Below are 17242 nucleotides of genomic sequence, written 5' to 3'. Positions count from 1 at the left end.
TCTGTCTCTTATGCGGCCACAGTTGTTCAAATTGTTGAGCGCCCGAGAGATTGACTTGCTCCCGTATCCAGCTCCATGTTCAGATATCCCGTTGATTAGGACCTTCATTATAGGAGGCATCCTGTTGTCGGAGCAGCGGCCATTGATAGTGTTGACCCGCTGTCCTGGGTACTGTCACCATCATCTTCTGGTCTGCTTTCCGACCCATCCGATTCGTATACCAGCCGAGCTGCCGTTTTTTTGTACATGCGGGCCAAATGCCCTGTATATTCACAATTTCTGCAAACAGCCTGCTGAAATTGACATCCCCTTGACGAGTGCCCACCCCCACACTTCCAGCACAGACCTGTTCCATTGTTCAAAGAGTTCCCAAAGTATGAGCTATGTCTGGCTGATCTCTCTTGAGCTTCTCCGTTTGTAGTTGATTGCTCGCATTGTGGGTTGATGAGGTGTGAACGGCTGTTCCTGTGGCCCTTAATGGCTTCTGCCTGCTGTCGAGAACCTGTTCTCCTGGTTTTGTCTGTGTGTGGGGGTAGCAGCTTGTTTAGTGCTGTGAACTTCTTGTTCCAATATTTCATTCGTTGTCATACCTGCATTGTAAATCAACCTCATTTCTTCTTCCCTACCAAGAATGTCTGTGCAACCAGTGCTGCTGCCTCCAAGGTCAGGTTCTTGGTCTCTATGAGCTTTCGGAATATGTCTGCGTGGCCTATTCCTTCAATGAAAAAGTCTCTCAGCATTTCTCTCCTCAGTTCATCGGAGAACTCACATAACTAGCCAACCTCCGAAGTTCCGCCACAAAGTCGGGTATGCTCTGGCCCACACAGCGTCTGTAGTTGTAGAACCTGTGTCTGGCCATGTGTCGGCTGCTCACTGGTTTCAGGTGGTCTCTTATCAGTGTGCTCAATTCTTCAAACGACTTGCTTGCTGGTTTCTCGGGTGCCAACAGATCATTCATTAAAGCGTATGTTTTTGAACCACAGCTGGTCAAGAGATGGGCTCTTCTCTTGTCTGCCTTATCGTCACCTAACCAGTCTTTGGTTACAAAGCTTTGCTGGAGCCTTTATATAAAGTCCTCCCAACTGTCTCCCGCATTGTACTTTTCATCTGATCCGTTGTTCGCCATTCTGTAATCCAGTAACTCATCGCCACTGTAAAGTCCTGTCCCCTCAGTACAGATTCACACGAGGCATGTAGTGAAGTCAAGGTCACTCTGGACCTGCACCTTTATTTCACAGCTCTGGAATGCTGCACTTGCCTGAGACCTGTCCTTATATACCTGTCTCTTGCAAGTGCACCCCTGGTGGCAAGGTATGCTGGTGGTTACAGGTCATATCTTATTAGTCTTGTAGAGCATGTTAGGATACAGTTATATATAATAATGTAAGATACATGACAATGAGGTTAATGACAGTCTGTGAAATAATAGTTTGATGTTCAATAGTGGGGTCCTGGTCCAAGGCAAGGTGTCAGAGTTGGCAATCAGTCTCTGCAGGGTAGAGGTTGGTTTGCCAAACAGCACCATCCTTGTCAGCAGGTTTGATGACAAGGTGAGGGTTGGATCTGAGCAAGCAGAGTGCTGCAAGTTCAGAGGGTGGTCGATTGGAGTGAGTGAGGGAGGGAGCAGAGAAATTGAGATGGTCAATGTCCTGTTGGCAGTTTGCAATGAAGAGGTCTATAAAAGGGCAAGAGGCCAGAGGGTGGGGGGTCCAGGTAGAGTGAGAATTCTGAAAATGCAAGAAAGGGTCAGCTGTGCAAGGGAGAGGGGGGCAGACTCCTGTTTGAAGTGGGCACAGATTTTTAAAAGTGGTCAGCATTGTACCGAGCTCAAAATTCATTGAGGTGGGGGCTTAAGCTCAGGCCTTTGCTGAAGACTGATTGTTTGTAAGGGGGAGTGAGGGTAGGGTGGGGGGGTGGAGTTCAGAGCAGATAGTGAAAACACAGCAGGGGATGAGATTGGGAGGGGGGGGGGGGGGGGGGGAAGGTGGTTCCAGAGGGACGTTGGTATCCAAGAATTTTTGAAGTTTATGATCCTTGACACCTGAAAGGAAGGAAAAAAGATTTTGGTTAATGTGCCAGAGACAGCAAAGGTTGAAATGGAACTGTGGACTAGGACAGCTCAAGATAGTGCTGCTGAAGAGAGGTGTCCAGTGTGTGCATGTGGCGACACATAGCATTGTGTGGATCCCAGGATGCAGCAAGAGCAGTGGTTGGAGGAACACTGAATTTCAGATATCTGTAATCCTGGGTGGATCCAAAACATGAAGGGTGGAATTTCAGTTGGAATCCACGTGGATTAAGCAGAGCAAGACTTGAAGACTTGTAAAAAGACATTGGGCCCAAGTTTCCACATGATTCGCGTCTGATTTTTTAGGAGCAACTGGTGGAGAACGGACTATTTTAGAAATCGCAATTCTCCACTTTTTTTTTGTGCAGTTCTAGTCAGGTAGAACAGTTCTAGTTTAGAACAGAATTTTTTCTTCAAAAAGGGGGCATGTCTGGCCACCGACGCCTGATTTGAAAGTTTCCACAGTGAAAATGTACTCCAAACTAAAGTAGAATGGAGCCAGTGAAGATTTTTGTAGAACTGAAAAAACCTGTTCTACACATTAAAAAAATCAGGCGCAGGTTACAAATTAGGCGTCCAGAACGAGGTGGGGGGGGGGGGGGAGGGAAGGGAACTCATTAAATTCGACAATAAATCCTTATTTATACTTCTACAAATAAATCCAACCTGAATAAACATTTATAAGCCACGAAAAGAGTAAATAAACCATCTTTCAGCCGGGGAGGGGGGGAGGGGGGGGGGAAAAGAGGGAGGGGGGGGAAGAGGGAGGGGGGGGGAAGAGGGAGGGGGGGGAAGAGGGAGGGGGGGGAAGAGGGAGGGGGGGGAAGAGGGAGGGGGGGGAAGAGGGAGGGGGGGGAAGAGGGAGGGGGGGGAAGAGGGAGGGGGGGGAAGAGGGAGGGGGGGAAGAGGGAGGGGGGGGAAGAGGGAGGGGGGGAAGAGGGAGGGGGGGAAGAGGGAGGGGGGGAAGAGGGAGGGGGGGAAGAGGGAGGGGGGGAAGAGGGAGGGGGGGAAGAGGGAGGGGGGAAGAGGGAGGGGGGGAAGAGGGAGGGGGGGAAGAGGGAGGGGGGGAAGAGGGAGGGGGGAAGAGGGAGGGGGGGAAGAGGGAGGGGGGGAAGAGGGAGGGGGGGAAGAGGGAGGGGGGGAAGAGGGAGGGGGGGAAGAGGGAGGGGGGGAAGAGGGAGGGGGGGAAGAGGGAGGGGGGGAAGAGGGAGGGGGGAAGAGGGAGGGGGGGAAGAGGGAGGGGGGGAAGAGGGAGGGGGGGAAGAGGGAGGGGGGGAAGAGGGAGGGGGGAAGAGGGAGGGGGGGAAGAGGGAGGGGGGGAAGAGGGAGGGGGGAAGAGGGAGGGGGGGAAGAGGGAGGGGGGGAAGAGGGAGGGGGGAAGAGGGAGGGGGGGAAGAGGGGGAGGGGGGAAGAGGGGGGGGGGGAAGAGGGGGGGGGGGAAGAGGGAGGGGGGGAAGAGGGAGGGGGGGAAGAGGGAGGGGGGGGAAGAGGGAGGGGGGGGAAGAGGGAGGGGGGGGAAGAGGGAGGGGGGGGAAGAGGGAGGGGGGGGAAGAGGGAGGGGGGGGAAGAGGGAGGGGGGGAAGAGGGAGGGGGGGAAGAGGGAGGGGGGGAAGAGGGAGGGGGGGGAAGAGGGAGGGGGGGGAAGAGGGAGGGGGGGGAAGAGGGAGGGGGGGGAAGAGGGAGGGGGGGGAAGAGGGAGGGGGGGGAAGAGGGAGGGGGGGGAAGAGGGAGGGGGGGAAGAGGGAGGGGGGGAAGAGGGAGGGGGGGGAAGAGGGAGGGGGGGGGAAGAGGGAGGGGGGGGGAAGAGGGAGGGGGGGGAAGAGGGAGGGGGGGGAAGAGGGAGGGGGGGGAAGAGGGAGGGGGGGGAAGAGGGAGGGGGGGGAAGAGGGAGGGGGGGGAAGAGGGAGGGGGTGCCGCGGGAGCGAGGGGGGGGGGGAGGAGGGGAGGGGGGAAGAGGGAGGGGGGGAAGAGGAGGGGGGGGAAGAGGGCGGGTCAGGGAACCGCAGCGCGGGTCGGGTCCGTCGGGGGGGGGGGGGGGAGGAAAGAGCGAGTCTCGGGTCGGTGCAGGGGGGGAGCGGGGGTCGGATCTCGGGTCGGGGCGGGGGGAAAGCGGGTCCGGGTCGGGGCCGGGGGGCGGGGGAGAGGGAGAGCGGGTGTCGGGGCGGGTCTGGTCGGCGGGGTGTGGGGGGGGGGGGGGGGAGGAGCGAGTGTCGGGTCTGGTCGGGCAGGGAGCAGGAGCTGGCCGTGGGAGAAGCCTCATTCACGCAGCCCCAGTGAGGCCATTGGGCCAGGGCTAGGGGCTGCGTGCTTCGGGCCCCTCCCACACAGTTGGGCGCCTGGAGCTACTGCACTTGCGTGCCGACTGTAGCGCGCATGTGCAGAGGTCCAGGCACTGTTTTCAGCGCCGGGACCTGGCTCCGCCCCCCCCACAGCTCGTGCTGACTGCACCGAGGGCCAGAGGACCTGTAAGTGGGTGGAGAATGGAGGATTTTTTTAGGCGCCGTTTTAGGCACGAAAAACAGGCGCCCAGCTCGGAGGCACACCCGTTTTTTTTCTTGTGGAAACTTGGGCCCATTGAGTGGAAACATACATATGGAAAGATATATCTTAGTCTCCAAAGGGCAAAAAAGGAAAGGACCAGGATTAAACACCACCCCCATCCCAAGATATTTCAGAGATATCGTGGTGAAGAAAGTCCTTGCAGGTGATGTTTTAGAATAGCTAAAGTGAGGCAACAAAGGAAGGTCGTCATCTGGAGTAGTTAACTGTCAATTGCCATTGCATCCTGCTCCATCAAAATTGTATGTTGTAAATACAAGTCTTCAACTTTATTGCCTGTGTCATATGCATTTCTGAAGTTTAAAAATCAACATTTTTGGATCTGCAATTCTGAAGGACTAAATGTCCAGAGGGTAATCCAGCCCACAAAGTTCAGTTTGCACTTGTATTTCTTGCTCCTGGTTTGTCCTATTGATTGAAACTTTTTGAATGCAAGCAAGATGTCAAATACCACATCAAGAATCAAGATTTGTAGCACAGCACAAATCTTGCCCAAACCTTTTAGTACATTTTAATCCTTGAAACTGAAAAGATGCAGTCCAGATTAGGTGTCCAATCAAAATTCAGACATTATTTCTACCCACCTGCAATAATTGAACGGGTGAAACCTCCATCATGGGTTTAACTTTACAAGTGTTCCTGTGAATATGGAGATCAGTACAATTACTTTTTAAATACAAGAGTCAAAGCAAAACCAGTTTGATAGGAATGCTCAAAAGTTGGAGACTTCTTTTTGGGGTGAAGAGGGGGGGGTGGTTAACAGTTCTATCCACAACACTAGAAGGGTTTAACCATAAGCACTAATTAAATATGGAGTGAAAGGCAGCAGTGTGAAAGCAATCATACCTCCCTTAGCTATCGCCACCTTGCCAACTAAAAAAATGTAACCTGTGTGTTGGACTCCTGGGACAGTTTGTATAATGGTGGCTTAATCCTGGGACAGGGTTCCCCAAAGCAGGAAATGCATTTATATTGCACAAGACATGCAGAATGTTTGGCCAACAGTTGTTAACTGGTAGCATAAAGACCTAACCAGTGAAAGACTCGGTTGGGGTGTGGGGCGGTGGGGGGGGCGGGTGTGTGTGTGTGTGAAACATTGACAATCTTGTTCGTAAGGAAATTTTTAAACACGTGTAGAATTAACATTAATATTTACAAAAGTCATCCTGCAGGCCAACTAATTAAAACAAAAGCTCCCTTTTCTATAGTTACTTAATGCAAATGAGAACAATTCATTTTGGGGATATGGGCATCACTCGCAATGCCAACATTTGTATCCCTAGTTTTCATGGAGTAGGTGACAAGCCTTCTTGAACCACTGCAGACTGTGGTGAAGGTACTCCCACAGTGCTGTTAGGGAGGGAGCTCCAGGATTGTGACCAAGTGATGAAGGAACAGTGACATATTGAAGTCAAGATGGTGAGAGACTTGGTGACAGTGTTCTCATGCACTTGCTGCCCAAATCCTCAAACAAAATTCTACAAGACAGGTCTCTGGTTGCTAAAAAGGTATCAGTTCCATTGCTTTTCCCTACGATAGAGTTAATGGACAAGGGGTTCAGAATCTCCTGCCCCAAGAGGTTAAATTTCTATAGTTGCTGCAAATCTGCAGGTAAGGCCAAAGTCCAGGATCACAAGATTTTAAAAAATCCAAAAGCTATAAAGGTTGCATTGGTTTTCTCCATTCCCAATATCCCAAACATGGAGACCAAGTTAAGAATTCCAATGTGGAGAGGTAGGACAATGCAGGAGTGCAGTTTAGGATTAGACACATGTTTATGAAGCATTTAGAGGGACAGACTTGGTTTATAAAAGAAGCTCCATTGCCAGAGACAAAACTTGAAGAGCATATTTCTGCACATGCATTACAAGTACGTTGATCAAATGGCTAATGAGACACAGTAACCATTACCCCCAAGTTAACACTAATTGGTGCAAGACCATGAAGAACAGCTAACCAAGATACTGCAGAATGTGTTTAATTAAATGGGATATGAACACAGTTCTTGCCCTGCTATATTTACAAGTTGAAATTTACATCAGTTACACTCTTATACTTATTCAAATCAATTGATTTTTCCAGGATCCAATTTAAATGTGCATGCAAGGGAGGGAGGGAAGTCAGGAAAATATTTTTACTTAAATCTATGCATATTAGATTTAGCCACTCACTTTTTGGCAGTTTGCTTTCGTGCCTCAGTCGGAACTCCACTCGTGCTGGTTATCCGAGAAACACTTGTTGGCTTCTGCCCCTCATCCACTTCCTTTGCAATAGGCTCAACATTTTCTACTGTATCTTGCAGTGAATGTAATTCATCAGAATTGGCTGCTGGCAGTTTAGCAGAACTGGGAGAATTACAAATTTTAGAGCCTCCACCAAAAGGGTTGAAATTTGGGTCATCCAGTTTGGCCCCCTCAACATTGTACCCAATCTTCAGAACTAAAGGATCAGCAGGACCAGTCTCGTTCAGCTTCCCTACTTCCTTATTTGGCTTTTCAGATTTGCTGCGTGCAGTCTTCTTTGTAGTCACACCTGGCTTCTTAAGCAGTACCCGGCCTCCAGGTCTTTGACCCAACTTTTTCAGTGGAGGCTTCTTCTCACCTTCAACAAGATCATTGAATTCAGTCTCCAACCTCACTGGTTGTACTGGGTCAGCATCCACAACATCTTTCGTTATGTTTTGACACAACAGATCCTGCCCAGATGGTGAATTCTGAAGCTTTGGCCCTCCTGTTTGAAATGGGTTGATGGAGTCAATGTTGTCAAAATCAAGATTGTAGGAGTCTTTTGGGGGAAGTTGTGATATTTGCACTTCTATCTCACTTGCACAAGGATCAATCTTCTCAAGACGGTCTTCCTCAAAGTTGCACATGGTCTGTGATTTGATTAGCTCAGAGTCTTGAACATTGTTGCTTTGACTTTCAACTTGTGAAGAAATGTCTGCTGATGCATTTATACCATGTTCTGCATTGCTGTTGCAGGGTGTGGCTTTTGGCATTTGCTCAGTGTTCTGCGGCAGTGTTTGGTCAGTCACTGAGGAAATCTTGGTACATTGTTCCTGACAGTCAAGCTGTGTGTCACTCAATTTAGTTGCTGGAGAGTTTAAGACTTTTGACACACCCTGAAAAGGGTTTATTGCATCAAGCATGTCTAAATCAAATGCATATGTTCCTTTAGATAAAATCTGCTCCTCATCTCCCAGGCCAACATCATTGGCAGTAGTTTCATTCACACCTGACACTAACAGATAAATGATTCAAAAAGTTGTGAGCAACCAAAGTGCCACATTCAATTGTTCAGAAAAAAGCCTGCAAGTTAACCTAAAATATCAATTTATTTTTGTTCCAAAATCCAATCCACAAGATTTTTTGCCAAACACCCAGCCAAGAAGAATTTGAAGTCAATCTTTAACAAAAGAAATGGGAGCAGGAATAGGCCATACGGCCCCTCTAGCCTGTTCCGCCATTTAATACGATTTTGGCTGATCCGATCATGGACTCAGGTCCACTTCCCTGCCCGCTGCCCATAACCCCTTATTCCCTCAAATCAGTTAAGAAACTGTATCCATCTTAAATTTATTTAATGTCCCAGCTTCTGAGAGAAGAAAAGTCTCCACATCAGTTTTAAATGGGTGGTCCCTTATTCTAAGATTATGTCCCCTAGTTCTAGTCCCCATCAGTGGAAACATTCTCTGCATCCGCCTTGTCAAACCCCCTCAATCTTATACATTTCAATAAGATCACTCAATCTGATTTCCAATGAGTTGAGGTCCAACCTACTCCACCTTTCCTCATGAGTCAACCCCCTCATCTCTAGAGGTCAACCTAGTGAACCTTCCCTGAACTGCCTCCAAAGCAAGTATATATTTTGGCCGCCGAAGTAAGAGTGCTCGAAGACCAGGCCCTCAAATCTACCACCGAGCTCATGGTCTACAGGGCTGTAGGAATACCCACCCTCCTGTATGGCTCAGACATGGACGATGTACATAAGACACCTCAAGTCACTGGAGATATACCACCAACGATGTCGCCGCAAGATCCTGCAAATCCCCTGGGAGGACAGGCGCATCAACATCAGTATCCTTGCCCAGGCTAACATCCCCAGCACTGACCACACTTGATCAACTTCGCTGGGCAGGCAACATAGTTCACATGCCAGACACGAGACTCCCTAAGCAATTGCTTCATGTGAAGCTCCTTCACGGCAAACAAGCCAAAGGTGGGCAGCAGAAACATTACAAGGACACCCTCAAAGCCTTTCTGGTAAAGTGTGACACCACCACTGACATCTGGGAGTTCCTGGCTGAAGACCACCCTATGTGGAGAAAGATGCACTTCGAATCTCAACGCTACGAGCGTGAAGACGTCAGGCACAGGCAGCAGAAGCATGCGACAATCACACTTTCCAACATTGTTTTCCATCTGCTAAATTCTTGCCCACTCACTTAGCATGTATGTCCTTCTGCAGATTTTGTATCCTCCTCACACTTTGCTTTTCCTCCCATCTTTGTATCAGCAAACTTGGCTACATTACACTCAGTCCCTCCTTCCAAGTAGTTTATAGATTGTAAATAGTTGGGGTCCCAGCACTGATCCCTGCAGCACACCACTGGTTACCAACCAGAGAATGAAACATTTATTCAGACTCTTGTTAGCCAATACTTTTCCATGCTAATATATTACCCCCAACCCTGTAAAATAGTACAATATGAAATCTTTAGTTTTATAAAATCAAGGCAAATCAGTTAAGTGCACCTTTTGTCATAGTAAATATTCAATATAGCAGATTTTAAGGTGATTGCCACAATGAACAGATCTTGAACATTTTTCTTTTAACCCTTTTACCCGAAAGCCAAGTCTGTCAAGTAATAGTTATGCACAGCAAAAGATGGCATAGTTAATGTTTTGATAACAGTATTGCATTGGTTTCTATCCATTACTATATTTTGCCGAGATTCTCTTTAAATTCTATGCAATTATAAAGCAAATAGTGCCAATGAAACCATTCAAGTTAACTGAAAAGCTGTCAATATTCATGTGTCATTTACAAATTTAGATCAAACACATGCTTGCCTGGTTTTAGTCGCATTTCCAGATTAGAACCTGGAACGTCAGAGGTACCTCCGGAATCTCTATTCCTACAAATGGGGCAGAAAGTTGAACATGCTCAGTTTAATAGAACATTTCAGTATAAAACATGAAAGTGAATGTTTAACCATTGCCTGTTCAATTATCTGAAAGGTTATTTGAAATAAATGTTTTGTAAATGCAGACTTCGAAAAAACATTTGAGCAACTTACTGTTGAAAAGCCACAATTCTCACCTAATTAGATGCTGGAACAGGTCCACAATCAGTTAATAAAATGGTATTCTAGGTTCACGGTTATTTACCTGCAGAAATTAGTTAACGCAGTATTACATTGAAAAAGAAACAAGGATATTAGAATATGAAAAGCACTACAGGGAGCAATTGAGTCAACTAGCATGGAACACAGCACAGGAGGCCATTCAGCCCATCAAATGTGCATCAGCTTTTTCATAGAGCAATCTAGTTAGTCCCATGCCTCCACTCTTTTCCCCATACCTATGCAATTTTTTCTCCAAGTATTTATCCAATTCCCTTGTGAAGGCTACTATTGAATCTGTATCCATCAGGCAGTGCATTCCAAATCCTAATTACTTGTTCTAAACGTATGCTCTTTTGCCAGTCACCTTAAATCTGTGCTCGCCCTGATCAACCCTTCGGCCATATCTAAACCTTGCATGGTTTTCAAATCTTTGCTTGGCCTTCCTGTCTACAAGAGCCCCAGCCTGTCCAGTGTATCAATATAACTAATCCCTCATCCCTGGAACCGTTCTGATAAGTCACTTCTGTAATTGCTCCAAAGTCTTCATAAAGTGTGGTGCCTAAATTTGGACAATATTCTATCTGGGGCTGAACTAGTGTTTTACATGGTTTAGCATAACTTCCTGTCTTATGCTTTATGCATTTAAGATGATTGCTGGCTTTCAAAAGCTTCCCAAAGAACTAGAAAAATGATTAAGGGAAGATAGACTATGAAAATTAGCTGGCATGAAATAGGAGATAGCAGGAGTTTCTATAGGTATACAAAAAAGAAAAAGGATGGCTAAAGTAAATGTTGGTCCTTTAGAGGACAAGACCAGGGAATTAGTAATGGGGAACATGGAGATGGCAGAAACTCTGAACAAATATTTTGTATCAGTCTTTACAGTAGAGGACACTAAATATTCCAACATTGGATAGTCAAGAGGCTATGGGGGTGGGGAGGAGGTGGAGGAACACAATCACCAAGGAGCTGGTACTCAGTAAGATAATGGGACTAATGGCAAATAAATCCCCTGGACCTGATGGCTTGCATCCCAGGGTTTTGAGAAGTAGCAAGGAATGTTGTCCTAAATATGTTAAAGATCTGTTTTCATTGCCACGATCACCTTAAAATCTGTTATTTTGAATATTTGGTTGTAATTTACCAAAATTCCCTGGATTCTATGGAGATCCCAGCAGATTGGAAAACTGCAAACGTAACACCCCTATTTAAAAAAGGAGGCAGACAAAAAGCAGAAACCTATAGACCAGTTAGCCCAACATCTGTGGTTGGGAAACTGTTGGCGTCCATTATTAAAGAAGCATTAGCAGGACATTTGGAACAGCAAAATTCAGTCAGGCAGAGTCAGCATGGATTTATGAAGGGGAAGTCATGTTTGACAAATTTGCTGGAGTTCTTTGAGGATGTAACAAACAGGGTGGATAAAGGGGAACCAGTGGATGTGGTGCATTTGGACTTCCAGAAGGCATTTGACAAAGTGCCACATAAAAGGTTACTGCACAAGATAAAAATTCACGGGGTTGGGGTTGGATCGAGGATTGGCTAACAGAAAACAGTTGGGATAAATGGTTCATTCTCAGGTTGGCAATCAGTAACTAGTGGAGTGCTGCAGGGATCAGTGCTGGGACCCCAACTATTTACAATCTATATTGACTTGGATGAAGGTACAGAATGTAGCATAGCCAAGTTTGCTGATGATATAAAGATGGGAGGAAAAGCAATGAGGAGGACAAAACATCTGTAAAAGTACACAGGTCAAGAGAGTGGGCAAAAATTTGGCAGATGGAGTATAATGTTGGAAAGCGACATCATGCATTGTCAGAAAAAAAAAATCAAAGAGCAAGTTATTATTTAAATGGAGAAAAATTGCAAAGTGCTGCAGTATAGTGGGACCTGGGGGTACTTGTGCATGAAACAAGGTTAATATGCAGGTATAGCAAGTGATCAGGAAGACCAATGGAATCTTGGCCTTTATTGTAAAGGGGATGGAGTATAAGAGCAGGGAAGTCTTGCTACAGTTATACAGAGTATTGGTGAGGCCACACCTGGAATATTGCATGCAGTTTTGGTTTCCATATTTACAAAAGGATATACTTGCTTTGGAGGCAGTTCAGAGAAGGTTCACAGGGTTGATTCCAGGGATGAGGGGGTTGACTTATGAGGAAAGGTTGATTAGGTTGGGCCTCTACTCATTGGAATTCAGAAGAATGAGAGGTGATCTTATCAAAATGTACAATATTGAGGGGGCTTGACAGGGCGGATACTTCCACTGATGGAGAGACTAGAACTAGGGGACATAATGAGCTGCCCATTTAAAATAGGAGGATTTTCCTCAGAAGGTAGTAAAGCTGTGGAATTTCACTGTCAACTGTAGAATCCAGGACATTGAATATATTTAAGACAGAAACAGCTTCTTAACAGATAAGGGATTATGGGTGCAGGTAGGGAAGTGGACCCCAGTCCATGATCGGATTAAATGGCGGAGCAGGCTCCAGGGGCCATATGGCCTATTCGTAATGTCGACACCTTCAGCATGAGATGAAAAAAGCTCCAAGACATGGGCTGAAATCCAGTCCAAAATAATAGAACCTTAAAAATAAGGCTCCGACACTAAATTTGGGTCTGTTTCAGTCACTTCCTAGTAGGTGCTGCTCCAAAGTATACCACAAATTGGCAGATATCAAAATAAGTAGTTCACAGAACATCAAGGGAGGTCAAAATGGCAGTCAAGATATTTGAACATTGGGATTAACATACATTGCTGGAGCAGTGAGCTCCACACATTTCTCCCAGAACACCAGTCTGAGACCACCAAATACCGAATACTAATGCAACATGCCAAAATGGAAGAGCATGCTACAAAACAGATAGCAATTATTTGACAGCACATGTGCAACTTCAAACTGTAAGCAGTTTGTGACTTTTTGTTGTAGCAATACCACAGAACCCTGTAAGGGAGAAAGAATAAGGAATTTAGTGTAAATAAGTTCAGGCACACACTGCTTATCTAACTCAGTTGCACAAGTCTGACAGGGTTTGAGCTTTGCAACATTAGGAAAAAGCCTGTGGTAGGAATAAAATCCAATCTTTATGGAAAATCTTTTGCATGTGGCAGATGCAAGATAATATGCACACCCCTTGCCATTTTGGATACTTTGCCTTTCCACACTCCCTCCCCTACAGTGAAGCCACCACTAGCTCAGTCTCAGCATGTGATTAGTTTTGGAAATAATCAAACAATTTTATCAGCTAAAATGCAAGTACAGAGCATACAAAGTTAATGGCCTATGTGAAAAATGAAGGATTGAACAAAACTTTGACCACACTAAATATAGCTCTTGCGTTCAGAGGGGAGATGTACATCAAATAGCAGAAGCATGATGCAGCCTCAGTCCTCAATTCCCCTCCACAAAAACCTTGCATTGAAGATCCACAGATTGATTCGGCCATCTTAAAAAAATAAAAAAAACTTGTGCATGGAGTGGGCACTAAACAAAGAAAAAAGTCTCACTACTGTTCATAAATTCAAGTAGGCAACACAACTTCAGCAGATGATCAATTTACACTATGAAGCAATCAGCCCAACATCTAAAATACATACACAACGTTTCCACTTGCATTTAAGCAGAATTACCAAATAGAACGTTCAAGAAACCAGTTGAATCAGACAGGTGCCGAAGTTCAAATGCCAGAAAAATTCAACCCAAAACCTTGTAGAGCACTCAAACTGCAGCAAAACATCATTTCATCTCAGGATTTTAAAATCAATAAAAGGCATGTCCCATAGGACATCCAGACCAAATGGAAAGCACACTAAAATAAAATAGCTCCAACAGTTAAGGGTTACATAATACACAAGCCGCATCCCAGAGCAGGAAGACAGCAATATTAGAAACGACAAAGGGATTTTGCCCAATTAGCCAAACAGCAGGTTATCAGTGCCAACTAAAAAAAAGTATTCGATGCAATAAAATCAGCAGAGCTTAAAACAGAGTATCCAAATCGTAGCTCATTGTAATATTTCTAAATTCACTTGTTCTTACCCTTTTTTTTCAATCATATCAAGATTTCCTGGACCTTCAGTGTTTCTCACTTTTTCTTCAACTTTTCCAGCCTCCTCAAATGCAATATTACCATCACATATATTGGTCAGGTGTGGACTGAGTACTTTGCGTGCAACAGGATCCCTTACAGGAGTTTGGAAGGACACCTACATTAATAAAAGCCAGCTTGAAAATTTTGTTCCATTGTTGGGAATTATATATCAAAAGCATTAGAGCATGCATTAGTGCCCAACACTTCAAATAAGATGCTGAGCTGCTATGGTGCAGTTAAGTCAAAGAGAAAAAGTCACCAGCACTTACAAAAAAAAACAAGGATTGCACTCAGTATTTTCTCCCTTCTACAACTTCATTTATTGTTTAAATACACAGCATGCCAACAAAAGCAGGGAATTGACATGGAAAGTCTGTAGCTAAACTCCCTTTGCTGAATTCTGTCAAGCCTCCATAAATCTTTCAATGGTGGGATTTGAACTCACTTTGGGTTGCCAATCCAATACCATAACCACCAAGTTATTGTAACCCTAAATTGGAGGAGGGGGGTCCTTATTTCAGAAGCTTTATATTGACAAACTTCTGGTACATTAGCAGTGACATTTTCAATGTATGAGACCAGATTATAAAGTGTGATGCCCCTATTGTTACATTTCTGACAGTGACTGCCTGGGCTAAACATTTAGTTAACTTTGGCATGGCAAGATACCACAAATGCCAAGTAGTTTCAACCTAAACAAAATGTAGCTCCCAACTTCAGAAAACATGCACCATACCAAAACAAAGATTAGCTATTCTCTCCAACAAGCAGTTCAGAAACATAAGAAATTGGAGTAGGCCATTTGGCACCTCAAGCCTGCTCTGCCATTCAATAAGAGCATGGCCGATCTGAATTTGGCCTCAACTCCTTTCCTGCCCGCTCCCCACGAGTTCAAATATCTGTATCTCCACCTGAAATATATTCAATGACTCAGCCTCCACAGCTCTAGGGTAGAGAATTCCAAAGATTCACGACCCTCTGGGAGAAAAAAATTCCTCATCAGTTCTAAATGGGCAACCCCTTATTCCGAAACTAAGCCCCCTTGTTCTAGAGAAACATGCTCTCTGCATCTACCCTGTTAAGCCCCCGCAGAATCTTATACATTTCAAGAAGATCACCCCTCATTCTTCTAAACTCCAATGAGTATAGGCCCAATCTGGTCAGCCTTTTTCATAAGAGAAGCCCTTGATCTCAGGAATGAACCTTCTCTGAACAGGTTCCAATTCAAGTATATCCCTCCTTAGATACAGAGACCAAAACTGTATGCAGTATACAAGTGTCCCAATGTCAACTGCTGGAAAAATGCAGAAAATCTACCTTGGGTGATTTCAAGGAACTTTTTGGAGGGAATTTTTCCTTCGGAGATATTCTTAGAATTGATGGTCTCCCCGTGGTCTCTGCCAGTGTGAATGGGTCACATTGTTCATCCATTATAGTAGAACCTTGAAGATCCAAGAAAGTATTTTCATCCAAATCCAAACTCATGCTAGTATGGGGAAGAAAAATACAAGGTAAGAGAAAAGCTGTGTCTACAGACAAGGATGCCTGCTTTTATAGAACTAATACTAGGCACATGAAATGTGCAAGACGGACCAATTTATTTTCCAAATAGTCAACAATTCAGTTTAGTAGTGGACATTAAGTTGTACATAGAACTGGTAATTACACAGATCATTGAAAACACAGCCTTTCAGCCAATGTGAATATTTGAAAACACACCACAAAGAGTGACAACATAATTTACCACTAATCAAACTTGTATTTACATAGCATCTTTAATGTAGAAAGGCAGCAAGTGATCAGCAACAAACCGACTGGATTACTATTATAGTGGCGCTGTGGAAATAAATGTTCCTGATATGCGATCCCATCAAGGCTATCTGCAAGCCTTCACAACAAGTTTTATTCTGTAGGGCATACAACTAGGCTGTGCAAACCAACAGAACCTCACCATTCATTGTCAAAACCCTCCATTCCAGCTTCCACACCACCATACCAAGAAAATACTAATTAAAGTCAACCACATCCTGCAAATCCTGTTGCTACTCAATTATCCCATATTCAAATGCAACTCCATGGAATTATGCTCAAAGCAGTTTGGCTAGGTTAGTGGCACTTTTGTCTACCAACTGTTGTGGGTTCAAGCTATGCCAGAGTTGAGCACATGGCTTTTGTTCTGACCAACAAGGCTCAGTTACTCCCGACCCGAGAATCTCCTGCAGCTGTATACCCTTACATGCATCCTGCACTATACCAGTCACTGCTACTTCAGCCTGTATGCACCAAACTCCCACCCCTTTGAACTCCTTCCCCTCTATCCTCATTGGATGATCATCCTCAGACCACACTTTCACTCCTTCCCCCTCAGCTGCTGTATTGATTATAAAGCACTCCAAGATATGTATGTGAGGACTATTATAGAATGTTAAACAGCAAGGATACTTCAACTGATTGTGATGGTGTTTGTCAATTTTTGCAAGTTCCCAGCATTTTGAACACCTGTGATCCTTAGCTATTCCACCAAACAGAGCAGAGTTTCCCACCATATTATTTTGTTCCCCAACTCCAGATCTCAGGCTTTTAACAGTGACTATCTGCAGTTGGATTGCAGGAGACTGGCACCTGTACACACATCTGCTTCTCTTATGCACATCTGGGGAGCTACTGCAGGTCGCCAGTAATCCAACAACAAATCTGAAGAGGTCCATTGATTTCTGATTAAGGGCCCAGCACTCTTTCTCTGTACCACTTTGCTGGGCTATCTCCCTTCCCACCAACGTGCTTAGTAAACCTATTTAAAAATATATCTACACAAAAAAAAGGGAATGGGCTCAAGTAGTGAAAACCTCTACTCCATCCATTTTAAGTCTGTTTTTCCATTTGAAGATACATACCAGTTAAAATATTGCCCCCACCCATTTTAAGAGAACATTCAGTTGTTGGAGGAGGATACAGAGAAGGGCTACATGATTGATCCCAGAACTTAAGGGAATGAGGAAAGATAAGAGTACCCTAGGTTTGGGAATACTATGAGACATCGAAGTGTTGAATATTTGGAAAGGTTGGACAAAATGGATCAAATAATGCTTTTCTGCTGTGTAAAAAAGGACAATTAAATGCAGGTGGAATTTTTATTAAAAGTCTCAAGAGTTGTAACACATCACCAGTATGGA

At 45.1% G+C, this 17242-nt stretch overlaps 1 protein-coding gene across 4 annotated transcripts in view; it reads right to left on the bottom strand.

Annotated features, from left to right (window-relative positions):
* The window catches only part of LOC139230023 (transforming acidic coiled-coil-containing protein 3-like), a 67015-nt gene that overhangs the window by 46595 nt on the left and 3178 nt on the right, over nucleotides 1-17242 (bottom strand). For all 4 annotated transcript variants that reach the window (XM_070861766.1, XM_070861756.1, XM_070861783.1 and 1 more), the window contains exons 2-6: nucleotides 15387-15555; nucleotides 14018-14184; nucleotides 9700-9764; nucleotides 6799-7867; nucleotides 5212-5266 (exon numbers count right to left, since the gene is read on the bottom strand). In XM_070861766.1, coding sequence (XP_070717867.1) covers nucleotides 5212-5266; nucleotides 6799-7867; nucleotides 9700-9764; nucleotides 14018-14184; nucleotides 15387-15554 — 1524 coding nt within the window. In that variant the 5' untranslated portion in view covers nucleotide 15555. The remainder of the gene's footprint in view (nucleotides 1-5211; nucleotides 5267-6798; nucleotides 7868-9699; nucleotides 9765-14017; nucleotides 14185-15386; nucleotides 15556-17242) is intronic.

The sequence above is a fragment of the Pristiophorus japonicus genome, chromosome 2, assembly GCF_044704955.1.
Source record: "Pristiophorus japonicus isolate sPriJap1 chromosome 2, sPriJap1.hap1, whole genome shotgun sequence".
Lineage (NCBI taxonomy): Eukaryota > Metazoa > Chordata > Chondrichthyes > Pristiophoridae > Pristiophorus > Pristiophorus japonicus.
The sequence above is the reverse complement of the archived record's forward strand: the minus strand, read 5'-3'. Positions and strand labels throughout refer to the sequence as shown.